The sequence below is a fragment of the Cynocephalus volans genome, chromosome 13, assembly GCF_027409185.1.
Source record: "Cynocephalus volans isolate mCynVol1 chromosome 13, mCynVol1.pri, whole genome shotgun sequence".
NCBI lineage: Eukaryota > Metazoa > Chordata > Mammalia > Dermoptera > Cynocephalidae > Cynocephalus > Cynocephalus volans.
The window spans coordinates 56,730,737-56,752,838 of record NC_084472.1 but is presented as its reverse complement, the minus strand read 5'-3'; the positions used below and the strand labels follow the sequence as shown (position 1 = coordinate 56,752,838).

The 22,102-nt window shown below is 37.4% G+C and overlaps 2 protein-coding genes across 8 annotated transcripts in view; one reads left to right on the top strand and one right to left on the bottom strand.

Annotated features, from left to right (window-relative positions):
- RELCH (RAB11 binding and LisH domain, coiled-coil and HEAT repeat containing) overlaps window positions 1–11,602 on the bottom strand; it is a 139,659-nt gene extending 128,057 nt beyond the window's left edge. For 3 of the 4 annotated variants that reach the window (XM_063076759.1, XM_063076761.1, XM_063076763.1), the window contains exon 1: window positions 10,879–11,602. In XM_063076759.1, coding sequence (XP_062932829.1) covers window positions 10,879–11,398 — 520 coding nt within the window. In that variant the 5' untranslated portion in view covers window positions 11,399–11,602. The remainder of the gene's footprint in view (window positions 1–10,878) is intronic. The other variant, XM_063076762.1, reaches the window with a different exon arrangement.
- Window positions 11,603–11,904: 302 nt separating this feature from the next.
- The window catches only part of PIGN (phosphatidylinositol glycan anchor biosynthesis class N), a 153,558-nt gene continuing 143,360 nt past the window's right edge, over window positions 11,905–22,102 (top strand). For all 4 annotated transcript variants that reach the window (XM_063077098.1, XM_063077097.1, XM_063077096.1 and 1 more), the window contains exon 1: window positions 11,905–12,053. The gene's annotated coding sequence lies outside the window, so the exon portion shown is untranslated. The remainder of the gene's footprint in view (window positions 12,054–22,102) is intronic.

Below are 22,102 nucleotides of genomic sequence, written 5' to 3'. Positions count from 1 at the left end.
TACGGAGGCTGTCCGTATTGGTCCTGCAAGATCCATGACCCACTCATTGGGGCGGGCGGCAGGTTGTTTACATTCAACAGCGGGCAATACTCCCTAACAATTTCCAATCCCTGGGACTCCAGATGGGCTACCAGGATCATTGCCTTCTTCTATTGCAATGGCTATGCCTCTCATCCATGCAGAAATCTAGAAATTTCCCGCAAATACGTTCCTGTCCACAATCCAATATCTCATGTCTCCACAGACATCTCACATCAGGAAGAACAACTTTCCTCTGCCCTAGAACAATCCTCTTCCTTTTCTGCTAGTTCCCCAGGGTCACCCATTTACACCTGGCAACAAATCATTTCTGAAACACTCATCTTTCACAACCACACCTCGCCAGCTCTCTCTCCCGAAAATTGTTTTCTTTGCACCTCTCTCATGCGACTGCTCCTGGCGGCCATCCCCTTAAATGCTTCCCTTCCTCTCAATGCTACCTCCTCCCCACCACCAGAACACCTTAACCTTCCGGGCGTCCCTCTCTGGGAGCCCGACGACAAAGACAACAATACTCTGTTGCCCCGTCACTGTCTCATCGGAAGCTCTTCCTCCCTAACTTCTCCCCCGTCTTATTGTAATCTTAACACAACAATTCATAACCACACCTATGCCCCACCAGGCACTTTCTTCTGGTGCAATGGAACCCTCTCTACCTCCATCCTGCCTAATCTTACTGTCCCATGCCTTCTTGTCACCATTGTCCCTCAACTCACTCTGTACTCCAATTCAGAACTGTTCTATCTTCTTCACCCACCCTCAAGACAAAAAAGGGGCCGCCTTCCTCCCAATCATGGTTGGTATTTCCCTAACAACATCAGCTGTCGGAGCCGGCCTCTCGGGAGGAGCCTTAGGACACAGTTTATGGGCAGTCAAAGACATCAATACTAAACTTGAAGGGGCTCTGACTTGCACTGCCGAATCTCTTTCCTCTCTACAGAGACAGATCACCTCTTTAGCTCAGGTCACCCTCCAACACCGCAGAGCACGAGACCTCCTCACTGCAGAAAAAGGAGGTACTTGCATCTTCCTTAGGGAAGAATGCTGTTATTATATCAATGAATCTGGTCTAGTAGAAACAAACATCATCAAACTCACCGACTTGGCTTCCAGCCTACGAACCACATCCAGTTCTAACCCCTTTTCCTTCTTTATCTTAAGCCCTGTCCTAACTTGGATTTGGCTCATTTTGGGACCTCTAATCATTCTCCTCATAGCCTGCCTTTTCTTGCCCTGTATCATTAGGTTTCTTCAAGCCCAAGTGGGAAAAATCTCTAATCAGGCCTTTAACCAGCTTTTGCTTAGAAACTACCAGCTTCTAGGTACCGATGAACCCCCCGCCTCATCTCGTGAGCGCCTCAGCCGATGCTGAAGAGGTACCACCTTACAGAGGAAACGCATTCCTACACGCCCTCGCCACCAACGCCTGGCTGCTCCCTCCAGTCTCCAACTACAAAGAATGGAACCCGTGCATATTCGACTTGTGGCTTCAAGGAACATTTATGGACTTTTCCCCTTTTGAAATCACTTGTTTCTCCACCCTCCTTTGGGGTTTCATAATGGGTATTTATGTACCTTCCTCCCTTTGCCCCCCCCCACAATGCCCCAGTTCAGCAGGAAGTAGCTCGATGACTTCAACGTCCCCTTTCCTAAAACAAGAAAAAGGGAGGAATGAAAGAACCCAAATGCCCCAAGGGATCACACCCTGATCACATAAGCCCTTCTCGGCCACACCCCATCATGGCGCTGGTTGCCCTTCTCTTCAGCATTCTCCTTCCCTCCAGCGAGAATCGAGAATCGCACGCCAATCAGCTTCCCCCCAAGCCCCATGCGGTATGCTAAATAGGGATTGTATTTTAAACCAATCAGCTTTCCCTTAAAGCCCTATATATATGTGTGTGTGCTGCCTAATAAAGGGGCATCCTTTCAATGACTATATTTGGCTCTCAGTTGAGAATTAGTGGTCATTGGCCCAGACATCCTACAATCACATGTAGGATGTAAATGTCCTGATTTCAATTGTTTAATGCTGTGCAGGGTAGCCACCTTAATGAAATGAAGTGACGCTTCAGGCTACTCTGAGTAAATCAGGCATACACTGAGTTATTAAGATACTCTGCGTGATCATACTGAAGTGACCTAAGAACTTATGCTGAACTGTTTTAAAGCAGACATGAAGTAGTACCGTAGTTGTGGTGTAATGGAAAGAGCACAGACTTTGAAGTCAGTGATCTGGGTTGGAATTCCAGTTCTGCCAAATAAGACATGATATGTGGGTAAAACACAAAAGCACATACAAGGAAAAGTAAGTCCCTGCTGCCATCTACCAACCAGCAATCTTCCTCTGCAGGAACAGTCATTGTTTAGACTCTTCTGTAAATATCCTTTTAGAAGTATGCTAGGCATATGCACATTTTTCTTTTTGTCTGTAAATGCAATCGTATCATACATAGTGGCTGCATCCTAATTTATTCTGCTTATAATGTATCTTGGTGATCATTCCACATCAGCACCTATAAGTCATTCTGTTTTAATTAACCAATCTCCTACTGTTGGAAATTTAGGTTGTTTTCAGTATTTATTACCTTTACTTGTAAAAGCTATTTAAAAAATCTAAGTTCATTTGCTTTTACATAAACAAGTATGTCTATAATAAATTACAGAAATGAAATTGGAGATTAAAGAATGTATATTTTTAAACGTAATAAATATTGCCAAATTACCCTCAAGAGTGTCCTACCAACAATGCATGAGTACACGTGATAACTTCCAACCTCTGTGCTACACATATTTTAATCAAAACTACATTCAGAAGAAAATATTGCTTATAGAAAAAAAATCTGCTAGGAAGGGTCCAGTGAGACTGTAGATTCAAAAATCACCCATCAATACAGTATAGTTTTCCCATACAGGTATCTGTATCTTTTACAAGGTGTAAAAGACAAAAATAAGTATTCTTCCTATTATGACTTATTTAATGGTATAAAATTCAAATATGAAAATAATCCTTAAGAACGATAAAAAGATATGACTAGAGATTTACAAATTCCATTTACTACATTTAGTTTTTTAATTCATTTGGCAATTTTGTTTTGGTGTATATATGTGTATGTGTATGGTGAAAGATAAAACAATAATTTTTCTTCAATAGAATAATAATCATTTATTTAATAGTCTTCACTTCTCCCACTGATTTGACTCTTTGTATCCTATATCAATAACTCATTGAGTTTGTTTGTGGGCTGTATTCTGTTTTTTAGCTCAATTTGTCTACCTCCGCTCCTCTGCAAATGGCAACATATGTCGATTTTTAAAAAATATTAGTAAGTTCCAAATAAAGACAAGTCTCCTTTTCTGTCCATTATTTAGTTATAAAACTGAGTAACCATTGCCTAAGAAGAACCCAATAAGAAGAAATTAGATTTAAAGCATAACTTATATGAATGTAATTAATCTATCAAATGTGGGTAAAATGCCTTTACACACATAAAATACAATGCACTAACTAACTAGACAGTAGCAAATTTTAATGAACTATTACAAAATCATAACAATGTTTGCCTTCTAATAATTTATTTTACACTTACATAGACTTAGTGCCAATGACCTAATAAATATTAACTCAGCTGCCCCTCACAGCAGCCCTGTGAAGTCAGTATTATTATCCTCATTTTACAGATGAAGAAACTGAGGCACAGAGAGATTAAGTAATTTGTCCAAAGTCACAGGGTAATAAAGTGGCAGAAACAGGATCTAAGCCAGGTAGTCTGATTCCAAAGTCTCTGTTTTTAATCCACTATGCTATGCTGCTTTTTCTTTTAAAATCAGCAGACTTCTTTGGTCTTATTTATTATGGTGACTATTCATATAGAAATGCTATCAAATTCCTCATGCAAATTTCAAGCGCAGATGTTCCTAATATCTGTTTTTAAACTATTTCTTTAAGTTAGAGATGTGGTTTAAGTGGTATGCAAAAATATGGCAGAACTGCTATTATTTTCATTAGTACACCGTAGATTAGACCAACTTAACCCTATGAAATAGTACACCATCAACTATCTTTCTCAACAAGTCATCATCAGCAAATCTTATCTAGTCTTCCTTTAGTGCTTCACATTTTTTCTCATAAAAGAAATCACTATAAAATAAGTTTCTGAAGTCCTTTCACATAAGACACTCTTATGTGAACTTCATTAAAACACTATGACTAGTAGTGGACTGAAATGATTACTCTCCCACTACACAGAAAAGAAGGCTCAAAAAGGTTAACTGATTTACCCAAGGTGAACAAGCTTATAAGTGGCAAAGACAGAACTCAAGAGCAGACAATGGTACTACAAGTCTAGTGGTCTTCCAAAAATAGGCTGAGTTCAAAATTATAGTTGGTACAGACTGGCACTGACCTACTGTTGTTTTTTATCAGTTACACATCTTTCCACAGCTATTCTGATCAAGACCATATTTCTCTATTTAGTTCATACCAACATGAGATATCTGTCATGTGTCTTCCTATAATCCAAATATCTCAGCTCTAGGGCATTCTTCTTGATCCCACTGTAATCTAGTATTATCTTTTGCTGAATCTTAGTAAATACCATTGCTACACTCAACTATATTGAATATTCATTTCTCAGAAATCTATGAGGAATCTATAAATCTATAGCAAATTTATTTAACCATAAAGTAAAATTAACCAATTTATACACAATTTGTTCAGATTTTCCTGTGCAGATTTCCTTAGTTTGTGGAAACTATATGTATATGTGGAGTTGGAGAATTATCAGCAAGGGAAGAGTGGGGCCAGCAACCAGTTCAAAAGTTAATTGCAATACTGCAACAAATACTCATATGATGAGAGAGTTGGAGTAGATCAACCCCAAACTAAAGCAAATTCTCTCCACTCCCCACCTCCCAGTCAACCAAAGGGGCACTACATTTAAAGTATGGCAAAATAGCAAAATATTATTTACTCAAATATCAAGTATGTTTTTAGTGTAAATAATTTAAACACCACATTTTATCATCAAATCTCACATTTGCCTACTTATAGGCAGAAGTCAGTAAAAACAACTAATAGTGAGGAAAAAAATTGGATACTAAATTAAGACCTTTCTCAACTGATACTTGTAATTCAGACAGAAGTAGTCTGTATTTTTAGACCAAGGTAAATATTCTTTTTCAGTTGATAATCATAAAACCATGGCAGAGGGTGGGGGTCGAGCACAGTTAAAAGCTACATTAAAAACAAATTAACCAAATTTAGTTTTTGACCCCAAAACACCAAACAACCAATAAAGGTTTTTAATAAACATTCTGGAAATCATCCCCAACTTTCTCGTTTAAAAAATACAAAGTGTAATTTTAATTTCTGACAGAAATAAGGTCTGTTTTCCCAGATTAATACCCCTATCTTGCTTCCTTTTAGAGTACCACAAAAGCTGGACATGTCATAATGAATTTCTACAACAACTCAAATGGAATTGCCTTATTATGTCATGAGCCAGATAATGGTAAGCAGGGAGCTTCATGTTCCCAGATTATGTTTCTAAACAAAGAAAAATATAAAATAAACCTTATTTTTCCTTTACCCTTACTCCTCTTTCCTTTCCTAACTCAGGATAAAGAGTCTAAATATAGCCAAATAATAAAAATTTGTTCAAAATTTTCGCTATTTATTCAAAATTTCACCCATCTTTGTGGGTCAAACTTAATTTTAGTTTCTCCGCAAGGGGCATTTCATTTCCACAGTCAACAATGATTTTTCTATATCAGAATATAGGCGTTCTGTAAACATCTTTACCACAGAAGGCTATTCTATAATTCTTTTATGTGTTAGTCTTGCCTCTCCACCAAGAACATAAGCTCAGGAATATGCATTAAATTATTTAAAAAATTTATTTATTTTTAATGGAAACATAATTGATCGTACATATCTGTGGGGTACAGTGTTGAATATCAATATCTGTGTGCAATATGTGATCAAGTCAGGATAATTACTATATTTATTGTTATACAATGTAATCATTTTTTGTGGCCCTTTATCAATTTCTCACTAACCCCTGCTCTCCCTGCATTAAACTTTTGGATCCCTATAATCTTCAACTGATCACACTGTTTAATAGATATGTATATGTAAAAATATTGACTACCAATTATATTCAAGTCATTGTGCTAGGCAAGGAAAATATCTGACTAAATTTCCGCAGGAATTAATAAGAATTTTGAAACAACTGGAAAGTCATATTCAAGAAAAATGATAGTTATACAATAGATATATTTAGGAATGTCTATGGTCCAGACAACAGTGCAAAGTCTCATTCAGCTAAAAGCAGTGAAACTAACAAATTTTAGAAAGTCTCTTGATATTTTCTCTCTCAGAAAGCAGAGGAAACACTCAACTCAATCCCAGCCTTACAGAAGGGAACTACTTTGTAAAGTGGAAGACATGGAAACTCTGGAAGAAAGCAATTATGACATCTAAGCATTGGTGAGATTAAGAAAAGAACACTGAGCACGATGAGACCTGTACCCTCAAAGAGTTCTGAGAAAAGATAGGATCATGAGAGAGAAGATTTTATAAAGTAGAAAGATGACTCAAGAAGGCTGCAAGCTCACAAGTGAAATCATTACATTTATCATAAATAACTGCTCCCTGACTAGCTGCCTTATAAAAATTTGAAGGCCATGATAAGTACAAATAAAAGAAATCCATCACTGAAAGGCATAAGTCACTTGCCCTCCCTGCTTGACCACGTACTATCTCTACTGTGTAAAGAACTGGGCTCATCCTAAGAAACTGTAGTCCAATTTTGATTAGAGCTCTAACACTTCAAGGAGAACCAGGACTCCTCTAAGTTCCTACAACCTGCTCACTGTTAATCAATGTCCTTGCCAGTTTTTATCTTGTGATCTAATTGGAAAGCAAGACAATTACCAGATAGAAGTTAGCCTGGCTTAACAATGGGGCTATGTTCGGAGAAATGTATTGGTAGGTGATTTCATTGTTGTGTGGAATATCAGAGTATACTTACACAAACCCAGATGGTATAGTCTACTACACACCTAGCCTATTGCTCCAACCACCATTACATATGTGGTCTGTCATTGACTGAAACACCATTATGCAGTGCATGACTATGTGTGTGTATAATCAACCAACAAGTGCTTACCAAGTATTATAAAATCATAACCTAAATAGTAACAATCAATATACTAGAATTGAATGTAGAGGACCTTTAAAAATAGGCAGTAGCCCAGGCATAGAGAATATAATTTGTGTGATCAGGAGCTTAGCCAAAAATCTTCAGAACATGGTACTAAGAAGAGTTTTACGTAAGTATTTTAGCATTTACCTATTTTCTGACTAGGTTAAGACATTTACAGGCATTGATCTTTTGATATATACAATGCATCTGTACTTAAACTGTACTAAAGTCTGTGTTATAAATGTCTGCATATTTATAAGAGGAATATTTATTTTCTTTCTTTTATGATACCTTCATTAAAATACAGTTCCTGCTATCATAGACCTAAATGTAAAAGCTAAAACTATAAAACTTCTAGAAGAAAATACAGGAGAAAATCTTTGCAACCTTGGGGTATATCCTTTGCAACCTCGGGGTATATCTTTATATCCTTACATAGGATACAAAGAACATGAATCATTAAAGAAAAAAATTGATCACTGGACTTGATGAAATTGAAATCTTTTGCTCATAAGACACACTGTTAAGAAAATGAAAAGGCAAACTGGACCAGGAGAAAATATTTGCAAAACACATATTTAATAAATGACTTGGGTCCCAATATATAAAGAGCTCTTGCAACTCAATAATCAGACAAAATAAACAAAAAACCTAATTTAAAAAAAAGGCAAAAGATATGAAAAAACATTTGAGAAAAGACACACTAATGGCAAAAGGCACAGGAAAAGGAGCTCAACATCACTAGTAATTAGGAAAACGAAAACTAAAGCCACAATGAAATACCACTATACTCTCACTAGAATGACTTAAATTAAAAAGCCTGGGGATATGTAGAAATTGGAACTCTCATATATTGGTGGTGGGAATTTTAAATGGTACAACCTCTTTGGAAAACAGTGTGGCAGGTTCTTATAAACTTAAACATATGCTAACTCTATGACCCTGCAATTCTATTCCTAGGTATTTCCCAAAAGAAATGAAAACATGTCTATGCAAATTTTGTAGGAGCATGTTCACGGCAGCTTTATTCATAATAGCTCTAACCTGAAAAAAACAGAAATGCTTAACAACAGATGAAGGGATAAAACCAAAATGTAATGAACTATTAATAAACACAAAAACATGGATAAATTTCCAAAAACATGCTGAGCAAAAGAAGCCAGACACACAAACATATATGCTCCATAATTCCATCTATATGAAAATTTAGAACAGGCAAAACTTATCTATACAAGTGGTTCTAAGCTGGGGAAATTATGTCCTCCCTTCCCTGGGCAATGCTGGAGATATTTTTGGTTGTGGCAACTGGAGTGGGATAGGGTGAGGGTGGTTGCTACTGGCATCTAGTGGGTAAAGACCAGGGATACTGTTAAACATTCTATAACGCACAGGACAGTAGCCACAACAAAGGATTACTGGGCCCAGAATGTCAACAGTGCCCAGGCCCAGGTTGAGAAATCCTGTTTATAGTGATCAGTGGTGGTCTAGTGATGGGAGTGGGGATACTGAGAGCAAAGAAGAATGAAGGAATTCTGGGGATAATTAAAATGTTCTGTACTTTTAATTGTGCTAGTGATTAATTCATTTGTCAAAACTCCAATTGTACACTTACAATGGGTGCATTTTATCGTATGCGAATTTTACCTCAAAGTTGATGGTAAAAAATACATTGCCTGCCAAATAACGTAAAACTATGTTAAATAGTTTAATCTATTTTTTGGATTTTGAAAATATATGCATAGAAAAGACAGGAAAGGCAAATAACATTAAAGACAGGAAAAGCAAATATCATTGGCAGGCTCATGGATAATTTTGACTTTTTCCCCTATTATTCATTTGCTTGTATCAACTAAAAAAATAATAACTTCCATGTGTGTGCGAGCGTGCACATATATATCCCTTACCTAAAACAGATCCAAATAAATGAGGATAATAGAAAAGCATAGGTGTACATGAATACCTGTCATTTTTTTTTTTTTTTTTTTTATCTTAAAGATGACCGGTAAAGGGATCTTAACCCTTGGGTAGGTATTGTCAGCACCATGCTCAGTCAGTGAGCGAACTGGCCATCCCTATATATGATCCTAACCCATGGCCTTGGTGTTATCAGCACTGCACTCCCCCAAGTGAGCAAAGGGCCGGCCCTGAATACTTGTGATTTTTTATCACAGGTCAAGTTATTTTAAGAAAATATAAATATGTATAATGCAAAGGCATTCAGAAGTAAATTCTACTCTAAAAACCTGCTAAATAATTAACGAGTCTAAATTATAAATATAATGGTTCAATACAAAAAGTTTATAAGGGGAAATTTTCACTGGAAACAGAGATATCAAGCCATAATAAGGTAGGCTGAAAAGATTAAGAAATTCTTAAAAATTAAATGAATAAAGTTATGAAGTAAGAAAAAACCCATTCCACTGTATTAATACAGTAGAAAGCATAGCAGATACAATTCAGTTATGCTCAACAACAGTCCAGGAACTGTGCACGGTGTGAGAAATATAAAGATGTCTCTAAAGAACTGACTGTGGAGAAAACTTATATTATCAACAAATCAAATACAAAACAGCTAAAGGCTATGATGGAGGTTTGAAAGTGGCAGATAAAAGAACTAAGCAAGTAACTAAGCCTTGGGGCGGAGGAAGTATTTACAAAGATGACATTTTGAGCTGGGTCTTGATGAAGTAGTAGGAGCTTGTCAGGTGAAAATCATTATATAATTTAGAAATCTTAAAAAAACAAAACAAAACTGCATAACAATCTTGTTACACTGTTCTTTGTCATATTTTACAGCCTGAAAGGTCAACAATGAGAAAATCTCTTCCTGAAAAGGAAAATTATCCTACATATTGAGTGAAGGAGTTACACCTACTGAGAAAATTCCATATCCAAAAGGGAAATGTGCTTAAGATATACCTTATAGAAAACGCACTCTTTGAACTTCTACTATATCTAAGTTTGGCAATTAAAGTTACTGACACCATTCAAAAGGATAAAGACAAAAAGAATCCATTAGGCTACAGTTCTAAAACTCCATATTAATATTTGTTAGCAAATTCCAATTGGCCTCACATGACACATTAGCAAGTGAAAATCTTAAGATGCCTTCCAAAAGGTGGATACTGGGAATCCAACAGCACATTCTTTGATAGTAAGTTTTCAAGCCATGAGAAACGCTTTTAAATATACAACGAATGCGGTAAATAACTTCTTTTCTCTGTCTTAACTTTGAGTAAAAGAATTACTGCGGGCAATTTAAGAAACACTACTTCCTGGTAGTGTGATTCAGGTAATTGCAGAAAAAGGAAAAATACTTAAATAAACCAGTTAAAAAGGGAGCCTTCTGGAGTCCTGTAATAGCCAGTGAACTCGAAACTCTTGATATTGTATAGATACCGACACCAGCAAGGGAGCCAGGAATAACTGCAACACCAGCCAAGTGTCGGAGGCAGGCAGAGAGAACAAGTTACCGCCTGATCCTTTTGCTTCCACCCATAAGACACCCGCCCCAACCCCCGCTCCCTAAAACGTCCCTATACTCAGTACCTGCCCAGAAATACTCATCTCCCCCGCAACAACTCCTCACAATCCCAACAACCCTGGGGGAGTGTGACAGGCTAGGTCCACTTACTGAGCTGTCCCCCGCCTGACGTTGTGCTGGGTTCCCGACCTCCAACGCCGGCTGTTCCAGGAATCCCCGGAGCCCCCATTCCGGGCGGGGTCCCACTCTGCCTCTCGAAGTTGCCTGGATTGGAGAAGTAGTCGCGCAGCCGAGGCAGCTCGCGGCCGCTCTCTAACAGCTCGGTGTGCAGCTCCAGCGCGGTCAGCAAGTATTGATCGCGCAACAGCTGAGCCGCGATCGCGTCAATTGACAATCGGGCCTGGGTCTCCCCGGTGCCCCCCAGGGCCACCGCAGCCACCGACGCCTCCCCAGGGAGCCCTGTCCGCACACTGCTCCCTAAGGCCACGGGATCCTGTGGAGATAGAGAGCCCGCAGAGCCAGGATCTAGGCCACCACCGGCACCCAGTCGAAGTACTGCCCGCCGCTCCTCTCTCACCGATACCTCGTCATCGTCCTCGTCCGAATCGCTGAGGAATGGATTCACACCGCCTCCACCACTGCCGCTACCTCCAGGCGCCATTGCCGCCATCTTATCCTGTCAGGATTGTGGGCGCCTCCCTGACTGGCTGACAGGCCGCAGCCTGAATCCCCCCTAAGCCTCAGCGAGCACTGCGCACCTCCACTGCTGCGGCCTGACAACTTAGGTCCCGCCCCCCCACTGAGAGACCAGTCGTAGGCTCAGAGGCAGAAAGTCCGGACGTAGCAGCACCTGCTGCCTCAGCCGCTGCAGCACCAGCAGCCGGGCTCGGCTGGCGTCTTCCTGGTCTCAAGTGTCGCGAGAACTGGAGCGTGCCCGGCCCCTCTCCCCGCCCCAGATCCGCCCTAGCCCGCCTCAGCCGCTCGGGTTCTCCGCGCCAAAGGGCCAAGATTGAAGGCCCCGCTCCCCTCTCAAAAGCAAAACCTCGCCGACAAGTCCTCCATGATTGGCTGGAGGAGGAGGGAGAGAGCTGGAATTTACGAGTGACTGGCCCGGGAATTATCGCGAGAGCAGGGGCGGCAAGGTAGGAGTCGGAGAGGTTCTGTAGTTGAGGGGTGGTTATGATGGTGGCTTAGGGATACCCGGTTGGCTGTCGTTTCAGGGGGCAGAGGACAACCCTGTCCGAGAGATATAATTGCTCTGGGTTCTGCCTTCCAGCTGAGGAAGTCTCCTTTTGGAGATCAGACCTGATCCGGATGAGTCCCAGGTAAAGCTTAGGGACAGTGCTCCGAGGTGCGGCGGCCCCGAAACTGGTTTCACCTCGCGGACGCACTGCTCCCTTACTACGCTTCACGTTTTCTTCCTGTTTGCTGCCTATTGGTGACATTTTCTCCGCACTGATAGCAAATGCCCGGGGCAGTAGTCAAAATTTGGCTTCCGTCCTTTTCCCTTCCCAGCCATGTGCTTGCTCACCCCGGAGGTCTAGCGACAGCACCGGTCTTGTTGCAGCTCAGGGAGAGCGCCTTCCCGCCCCGGAGTTAGTCCTATAAAAGGGGTGGAGGGTGGAGAAACTACACAGAAAATGGAACTCTGAGGTTTGGATTTACCTGGATTTGTAAACACCCTCGACTTGGGCAACAAACTATTAGGCGCTCCATAAACACTTAGAATTTAATACACAATTTGCGCAACAGGAATCTTCCAAAATATCAAATGCTGTCCCACTAGTAGACAGATAAACTTGAGTCTAGAGAGTTTCAATGACCTGGTCAAGTCAACTCCACTAATAAGCATTCAGAGAAACTAACATCATTTCTCTTATGTCCAAAGCGATTCTTAATTCCTCCTATGTCCTGCAATTTTTCTGGCTCGTTTAGAATCAAGATTTTGATCGTGAAACTTAACTATTTTAGAAGCTATATGCTTTAGAAAGTTTTGATTTCCTTTGTCAATCGTTCGTTAGCACATAAAGTAAGTATACTCCTAAGTTTGGAAGATCAACGTTTATCTTTTGTGTCATTCCTTGATTACAATCTAAGCTGGTAAAGGGGATGTTTCTAGTTAACAGTATTAGACTGCTATTTCTGATAGCTTCTGTTTTTTTCACACACATATGACCCCTTTTGCAGGTTTTAGATTTCCTTTCTTACTGTGCAGCTTCCAGTAAGCACTAAAATAAATAGGCAGCAGTAATTATGACTATCAGGTAAGTCACATACTACGTTGAAGCAGTAAAGTATCTCCTTTAGCTCTGTGGAAAAATAAAAATGGAACATTCTTATATACCTTAGATCAGATTATTGGTTTACATGTAAAAGTATGCCAACAGTTAAGTATAGGCTCAAATTTCAGTTTATCCAGGTTCAGGAAACTAAAATTTTCATTCGAATGAGCTTTAAGTTTTTTTTTTTTTTTTTTTTTTTAAAAGATGACCGGTAAGGGGATCTTAACCCTTGACTTGGTGTTGTCAGCACCACACTCAGCCAGTGAGCGAACCGGCCATCCCTATATGGGATCCGAACCCGGGGCCTTGGTGTTATCAGCACCACACTCTCCCGAGTGAGCCACAGGCCAGCCCAGCTTCAAGTTTTTTGTTATTTTTGCCAGAGGTTTAAAAAAAAAAAAAAATGGTGGCAGTACCAAGAATTTAAAGTATCTTTTATGGGACATTATTTTTGTCGTTCTAGTGCTAAATATTTTTCTGTGCCATATATTGAAGAAAAACATGGAAAAAAATCGCCGGTATTAGTAAAATAGTTTCAAAATGACCAGTGCTGTACTGTTACATATTTCTTAGCAAAAGGGACGCTAATCTTTATTTTAATTGAGATTGCCAGAGAAGTTAAAAATGGATCGATCCAACTTCTGGAATTAGTGAATAGCATGGGAAGGGCATGATTAGAAATGGATTGTTTATGTACAATATTTTCATCTCTGTAACGGGAAATTTTAGAAATCTGCACTTAGGGTTCCTGAAGAGGATTGTGCTTATCAGGTAGAAGAACTTAATTCAAATCCTAATTCTACCAATTATTTACTTATTTATTTTGTTTGTTTGTTTTGTTTTTCTGACCAGTAAGGGGATTGCAATCCTCCGTACGGTGTTGTCTGCACCACGCTTTTCCAAGTGAGCTAACTGGCCATCCCTATATAGGGATCCGAACCCACGGCCTTGGTGTTATCAGCACCACACCCTCCTAAGTGAGCCACAGGCCAGCCCTACCAATTATTTATTTTAAAATCCCAAAAAAGTCACCTAATTTCTCTCAACCTCATTTGCATTTATTTGTTAAAGGGGGTAATGAAAGTACACAGAATTGTAAATTTCACAATGCCTGATATGCAATAAATGTTGCTATAGTCAGTTATTAAATTAATGAAATATTAGTATATATTGAGAATATTTGACAGATTTTTAAAAACAAAACAAAACAAATATCAACTGTTAGAGCATCTAACTCCTGAAAAAGCAGTTAAATCAGTAGAGTTGAAAAGGAATACCTTTAATTTAGGGTCTGAGTTCTAAAACACTGGTTGAAAATAGAGTTAAAATGTTTCTTCAGAGACTTGTGAGAAATTGGATGTAGAAGTTCTTCCACCGCTGACTTCCTATATAGATCTGTAGTTTCATGCCTCCATGGAAGTAGAAGCATGAAACTACAGATCTATAGGATAGGAAATAGAAGCATGAAACTACGCATTTATATGACCTTGCTTATGTGACCTTGCAAACCCATAACAAATCAACTGGCCAGTCTTCCCAGTAGGTACTTTTCTTGTCTGTGATACATAGAAGTTTAGTTATCAGTTAAAAATATTTAAGAAGTAGCACACACTAGAATATTAATAATTGCTAATCTCTACTTAGTAGTATTGGGGAATTTCCTTTCTGCTTAGCAAGATGTGCATTAATCTAGGCCTTTACAGCTAATATTTCATCTGAATAATAAGGATAGTCATCGGAAGTTTGTACCTTAGCAATGAAAATGTAAAACATGGATTTTTTTTCCAAGCACTTCATTTTAGTGTTTAAAAAGTTATTTTTGGCTTTAATAGTCTTAGAAAACATTCTAAATGCACATTTTTGGTTGATTTAAAGTTTTAGTAGTATCTAATTTTTTTTGTTTTTCAGTGCATGGTAAACATTCCACAGGTATAGGCTAGATAGCTTTCATTGGAACATGGATATGACTTTTTAAAATTTTAAGTTTATGCATTTATTTTGGAGGTTTCCAAGCAATTCAACCCTGGCAAACAAACTTCTTTTTTAATACATATGAATAAAATGTGATTCTCTTTAAAGAGAAATATTAAGTGATAATTTTGCTAATGTACATGTGCTTGGCAATAATAAGTAGTATGTAAATGCTGATGTTTTGCAAGTTTATGTATAATAAATTAGGTAAGTGTAGAAGGTGGGTTTTTAAAATTTGTTTGTTTTAATGTATCCTGAATCTTCACAGTTGGTGGTCTTGTGAGGAACAAAAAGAGAAGCAAGGCAGCCTATAGTGGCTATAGTGCATTATTGCATTTACCTTTGAAGTGATAATCCTAAGTAATTTATTCAGCAAACATTTCAGTTCCTAGTAAGTGTGCAGGACTGTGATGGGTGCAGGAGATGCCCTGTCCTGCTCTCATGGAATTATAGTGAAGTGACAGAGGCAGACATTAATCTAAGCAGTCAGATACAGCTATGTAATTACAAACTGAAGTAAAGTTTTGGTTTCTGACTTAACCTGCATAGTCCCTCAGGAATTGATGCTTGAAAGTAGATGTTAGGAGACAATGGAGTGAGAGAGAGTGGAGGATTGATTGGAAGCACATTCTAAGGAGAGGAATTGTAGCATGGGGTACTTGAAGAAATAAAAGGTCAGTGAGGTGAGGTACCATAAAGCAAGGGGGTATTATAAGAAAAAGTTAGAAAAGTAGGCAGAGGCCAGTCCATCTATGACCTTACTAGTCATATTAAGGATTTTAGTCTTGATTAAGATAGGGAGAGGCACTGAAGGGTTTTATACAAAGGGTGAGATTCTCAGATTTGCATTTTGAAAAAGGAAAACAAAAAAGTAGTATGCTGGCTACATTGCAAGAAATGGATCAGAGAGGGGTCAGAGTGTATGTGGGGAGACCTACTGGTGCATTGCAGTAGTTCAGGTGAGAGATGGTATATATAGATGGTATACATCTTGGACTATAGGCGTGGCAGTGGAGGTTAAGACAAATGAATAGATTCGAGAAATAAAGTGTACAGGATTGTTGGATTAAATATGGGGGAAGAATTGGTTGTAAAACATGACTCCTGGTTCTCTGCCTTGTGCACTTGAGTGGAAGTTGGTGCCATCTCCTGAGATTGTGAACACTAGGGATCTAGGAAGGTAGTAGACAAGGTTTATGGAGAATATTATGAGTTTGGTTTTAAACATACTCAGTTTGAGTGTCTTTGAAATGTCTGAGTGGGTTTATCAAGATTGAAGTTATACATATGGATTTGGAGCTATAATTTATTGAGACTTGCATATAGGTGATAACTGAAGCCAAGGATGTGATTAAACATGCCAGGATAGAAAGCATATAGTGAGAAGAGAAGGTGGTGTAGGACCAAGAACTGAATAACTCCAAAATTCCGTGACCTGATAGAGACCATTCTACATTGGTCAGAGAAGTAGGTGGAAAATGAGTGGAGTAATGTTCACAGAAGCCAAGGGATGAGAGCTTACTAAAAAAAAAGCAGCAGCAATCCAAGTGTAGTGGTGTTTACAACTAACTGATCACAACCAGATTGCTTTGTTCTTTCTCTACTCTCACTGCTTCACTTGACTAACCCTTAAAAAAAAAAGAAAAAAAAAAGGCCTACATAACAAAGTCAATTGAATGGAGAAGCCACTATTTTTAGTCTTCTAATGAAGATTAAAAAATAGCTGTTGGATTTTGCACTGTTTGCTATTTTAGTGAAAGCTTTGTCTCTGAAATAATGAAAACAAGGCTTAATTTAAGTTGTTTGAGAATTAGGTGGTCAGGAAAAGAAGAGGTCACATTCAGTCTTTTCAAGAAGTTTGGCTGTGTTGGGGAGAAAAGAGCAGTAGATGCTTTTAAATTTTTTTTTCATTCTTATATTTATGAGATGTATTCGTGTCAGAGATAATGGCTTAATTCATTTCCAGTGCTGTATAGTATTTCATTATGAATAAACAATTTATCTATTCCCTATCGTTAGATACTGTTTCCCATTTTTATTATTATAAATAGTGAAAGCCAAGATTTGAATTTAAAGTTTTTTACCCATGTTTGTTTCTGTTGCGGAATTTATCTTAGTAAATTCTAATGTGGTAGCTATAGTAATACTTGTTAGTTGGTTAAAAGCATAAAATTTGGTATCTGTCTCATACCGTATACAAATAAATTCTAAATAATGCAGGGTGATAAGCAAAAATCAAAAGCTATTAGAATAATATATGTGATATAAGGACAAGGGAAGTTTTTTTATACAAGACACAGAATACTCCAGAAAAGATGTTTGATGATTTGTTAACTGTGTTAAAGTTTAAAACTTCATTTTAGCAAAAGGCACTATCAATGAAATTTGTACGTAAATATGATGTCTAACTATATATAAACACATACATGCATACATATATAATTATAATGTACAGATCAAAGAAAAGGCCAACAACCCTAACCCTAACTGATCAAAAGATATGAATAGGTAATTGAAAGGATAGGAAACCCAGTTGGCCAATAAAAACATGAAAAAAATGTTCATCCTCACTAGTAATGAGGGAAATATTCAAACATCAGGGCACCAATTCATCCTATTCAGATTGGCTTAAGGTAAGTATGCAATTTCAGGCAATTGTGGGGATTTAGAGATATAGGAACTCATACATTGCTGGAGGGCATCTAAATTTGTGTGGATGCTTTGATAGTATCTTGTAAAGTTGAAAATACCATTTATTTGAGCAATTCCAGTTTTAGAGATGGCTTTCAAATTAATTTGTTCATGAAATAGTTTGAAATACATTTGTAGTGGATTAAATTATGTTCCCCCCAAAATTCCCTGAAGCTTGAACTGTGTTCCCCAAGTTTTATGTAGTAGAAACTTGGCCCCCACTGTGACTGTTAAGAGGGTGGGAAGTCCTATTATGGTAATTGAAAGGTGGAGCCTTGAAGAGGTGATTGGATTGTAGGACCATGCTGCAGTGAATGATTGAAAATGGTGGTCAACGGCGTGGTTCTGAGGGCTTTAAAAGAAGAGAGTCTGTCTCTCTTTCTCTCTGCTCCCACCATCTTGCAATGTGAGACCCCTGGGTCACTGTTGCCACCATCAGATGGACTTTGGACTTCCCAGCCTCAGAAACTGTAAGCAATAAATTTCATTTTCTTTATAAATTACTCAGTTCCAAGTATTTTGTTATAAGCAATGGAAATGGACTAGTACAACATTCTTCACTACAACCTGCTAAATGTGGGAAAAAATTTGTTAAAAAATATTTTATTGCTAAGTTTTTAATACATTTGGAAATGTAGTGTAATTTTGCTCGAAGAAAAATTAAAATACACTTTTAAAAACAATCATTTACTTCTGAAGTACTTTGTAATGTGATGTATTCTCTGTCTATATATTACACTATTTTATTCTACTGTATCCTATTTTATTTAAAAAGAAAAAGAAAGAAGGCTAATTGCAATCCACTACAATAGTTTTTTGATGGGTTACTACTTTTCAGTTTGTCATTTTGAAAATCTCCCAGTTTTACCATAAGAGACAAGCTTAATTTTTTTAATTTAAAAAATTTCATTATTTGTAGTAAGGACAGTTGGGAACAATGTCTATCAGCAAGATAATGTTCAAATGAATTATAGTATAGTTATATAATAGAATATATATTTTGAATGTTTGAGATAATTCATAGGACTTTTTTTTTATAGTACTGACTAGAATAAGCTCATAAAAGGAATAACAGCTTTACATCTTTACTGGTTAAAATTAATTTACAGGCAAGATGGGGAAAGCAGGAGTGGAAATGGTGATGATTATATTGTTAATGAAATCTTATAGAATGACAGATGGCTTTTAGTCACACAATTGAGTGAGTTTAAAATATATACCCACCATATAGAAAAATGTCAAGTAATTTATGTAGATACTTCATGCTCTCAGGAGATGGACCATAACTTCTCACTCCATAAGGGTTGTCTGTGCATAGTAACTTCCTTCCAAAGAGTACAGAATAAAAGATGGGGAAAAAGATGAACTTTACAGTGGAGAAACCTGACAAACACTACCTCAACCAGGTGGTCAAGTTTGATATCAACAGTGGTAAGTAATGTTGATAGTATTCACCTTTGATATGATAGGAAGAAAATGGCACTTTACACATATAGGTTTCCTCTCACCAACCCATAACTCCAGCCTAATCATGATACCTGACCAGTACTCCTTAAAACTTACAGGGTCATCAAAAAAACCAAAGTCTAGGGATGGCCCATGGCTCACTTGGGAGAGTGTGGTGCTGATAACACCAAGGCCACAGGTTGGGATCCCTATATAGGGATGGCCGGTTAGCTCACTTGGGAGAGCGTGGTGCTGACAACACCAAGTCAAGGGTTAAGATCCCCTTACCGGTCATCTTTTATTTAAAAAAAAAAAAAAAAAAAAAGCAAAGTCTGAGAAATTTTCACAGCTAAGAGAAGTCTAAGGAGACATGATGACTAACTGTCCTGTGGTATCCTGGATGAGATCCTGGAACAGAAAAAGGACATGAGATATGGGGGGGAAAATTCAAACTCAAGTGCATAGCTGGGCATGAATTATGTAAATAACTAACAACCTGTGTTGATCCACCTGCCTTGAGGAAATTTGAAAATTAATTCTTATACGGCACTTTGTAAAATCACATAGTTTTCAATTAAAAGTGACAAATTTTTCTGATCCCTTTAAATTTCCAACATTGTTAATTAAATTAGTTAAATTAACTCTAATGCATTATTATTAAAAGTGCTTTAGTTACTCATAATATCATATATATATGTGTGTATATATATAGCAAGTAACTGAACAGAAAAATGGTGTTCTACCCAAGTTGCTTAGTTCCTATAAAAATTGTAGCTTTAAAATAATGATACCGTTTTCAAGCTGTCTTGTAATTCAGTACCCCTCCTCCCCTTTAAAAAAACGACTTTTTAAGTGGATCTGAAAACAACTTCCCCAGTCAAATCAGTTTCATAAACTTCTATTGGTGGTGGAACTTAACTCATTATATTGTTTGCTTGTTCATCTCACCAACCTAGATTTTAACTGTTGCTTATTAAATAATAGTATGATCTAAGAAAATCGTTTCATGTCCCTGGCCTTCAGCTTCTTCTTTTGTAAAATTAAAGTTTGCCTAGATTGCCCATGCTTGCCAAAATGTCATTTCTTCATGTAGTCAACAAATGTTTACAGGAGAGCTAGCTATTAATTGATCAGTTACAGGTGGATGAATATTATGAATGTAAAAATGACTCGGACTGTGTCCAAGAGATCATAGTTTGGTAAGTAAGACTGAAAGTAAGTAATTACAATAGTGAATTAGGTGCTCCTATGGAAGTGTTTCCAGTATAGGCAATGAGAGGAAGAAGAAGGTCACTTTCAAGGGTGAAATTATGGAAGGCTTTTTCGTTTCTGCCTCTTATGTGTTCTTCCTTGTGTTTCAATTGGAGAAGAGGGAGGGAGAGAATTAATTAGGGAGTAGAATTGCCAGAATTTAATGAATATATGACCATTCTTATTTCACAATATTTAGTTTTTCCTTGTGAGATAATACTGAAGTGTTATCATTTACTGAGTCCCAAGCATTGGTCCCAGGTACTTGACATAAATTCATTCTAATTCCCACAACCATTTTTGTTGTTCATTAGTATTATCATTTTACAGGTGAAGAATCTAAGGTCCAGATTATTTTAGTCATATACCTAATGCTAGAATCTGCTAAGGACCTGATGTCCAAGCCCATCCAAAATGGACATGAAGTTGCTTTTAAAAATTTTATAGACTATGGACTGATAAATGCTTGAATAGAGTCATTGTCAAAATCGTTGTTATTTATGGAATTTATTTGCATTATTGGGATCACCAATAAGAAATCTCAATCTTAATTCCCAGTTTGTCAGGAAAATATATCTTTTTCTTTTCTATTGGTTTCTCCAAAATAATGTAAACTCAGATATTTACAGTTTGATTTAAAAAAGTAAAAGTTGAATAGCGTACCAATCTAGTTGTTTACAGTATTGCTAATACTTTACACTTGTATGGTGTCATTGGGAGTCTTATTTACTTTTATAATGGAATAGGGCCCATGGTGTCTTTTCTTATGGATAAGAAAACTCAGACAGAGTGACTTCACTTGAATCCCCACTGTTATTATTTAACAGAGGTAGATTTTTATGTTGGCTATTACAGCTTTGAGAAGGTCAGAGTTCTCAAATAAAATTTTTGTTTCATTACTTTAATAAGCCATGGAAAATTATTATTCTTTAACACATAGTTTTTCATACTTTATTCAACAAAGCTGTGTAATACCAAATGGGATGAGAAAGAACATAAATCTAGTGAGTTATTTGTAAATTCAAATGCAAGTGAGAACTTATATAGATGTTTGCTAATTTATAAGTATGATAAGAACAGTACTAAGAGGAAGTATTTAAATCAATATGAGCATCTGTATATCTAAATATACCATATGTACTTTAGCTTTGAATAGAGTTTAAGATTTAACTGAAAGGAATAACTACTTGAAAAATGACTTGCTCTGAATAACTAAATGCGAGACCTGATGCTAGACTAGATCCTGGACAGGAAGACAAAAAAGGATAATAGGTGAATAAGACAAACAATATTATACCAATAAATTTGAGACTTTAGATGGAAGAGACAAATGGGCAAATTCCTTAAAAACTACTAAAGCTTACTCAAGAAGTACTGTAATAGATAATGTGAATATCCCTATATATGAAGAAATTTAATGTATTGTTAAAAATCTTCCCACAAACTCCAAGCCCATGGTTTCATTGGTGAATTTTGTTACACAGTAAGGGAAAAAATAATGATTCTATTAGAAGTGGCAATAGTCTCTTTTGCATTGGGGCTGATGTGTAGCCTCTAAAGCAGTAGAGGTTTATGTCTGAAGGATCCCCAATATAGTAATCAAAACAAAATAGCAAGTCGTAAAGAACTTTAGATAGTGAATAAGTACACATCCTCACTAGCTAGCAGGTTAGCAAGTCAAAATGGACATGAATTTAAAGTGCTATAAAATAACATACACTAAAAACATTAAA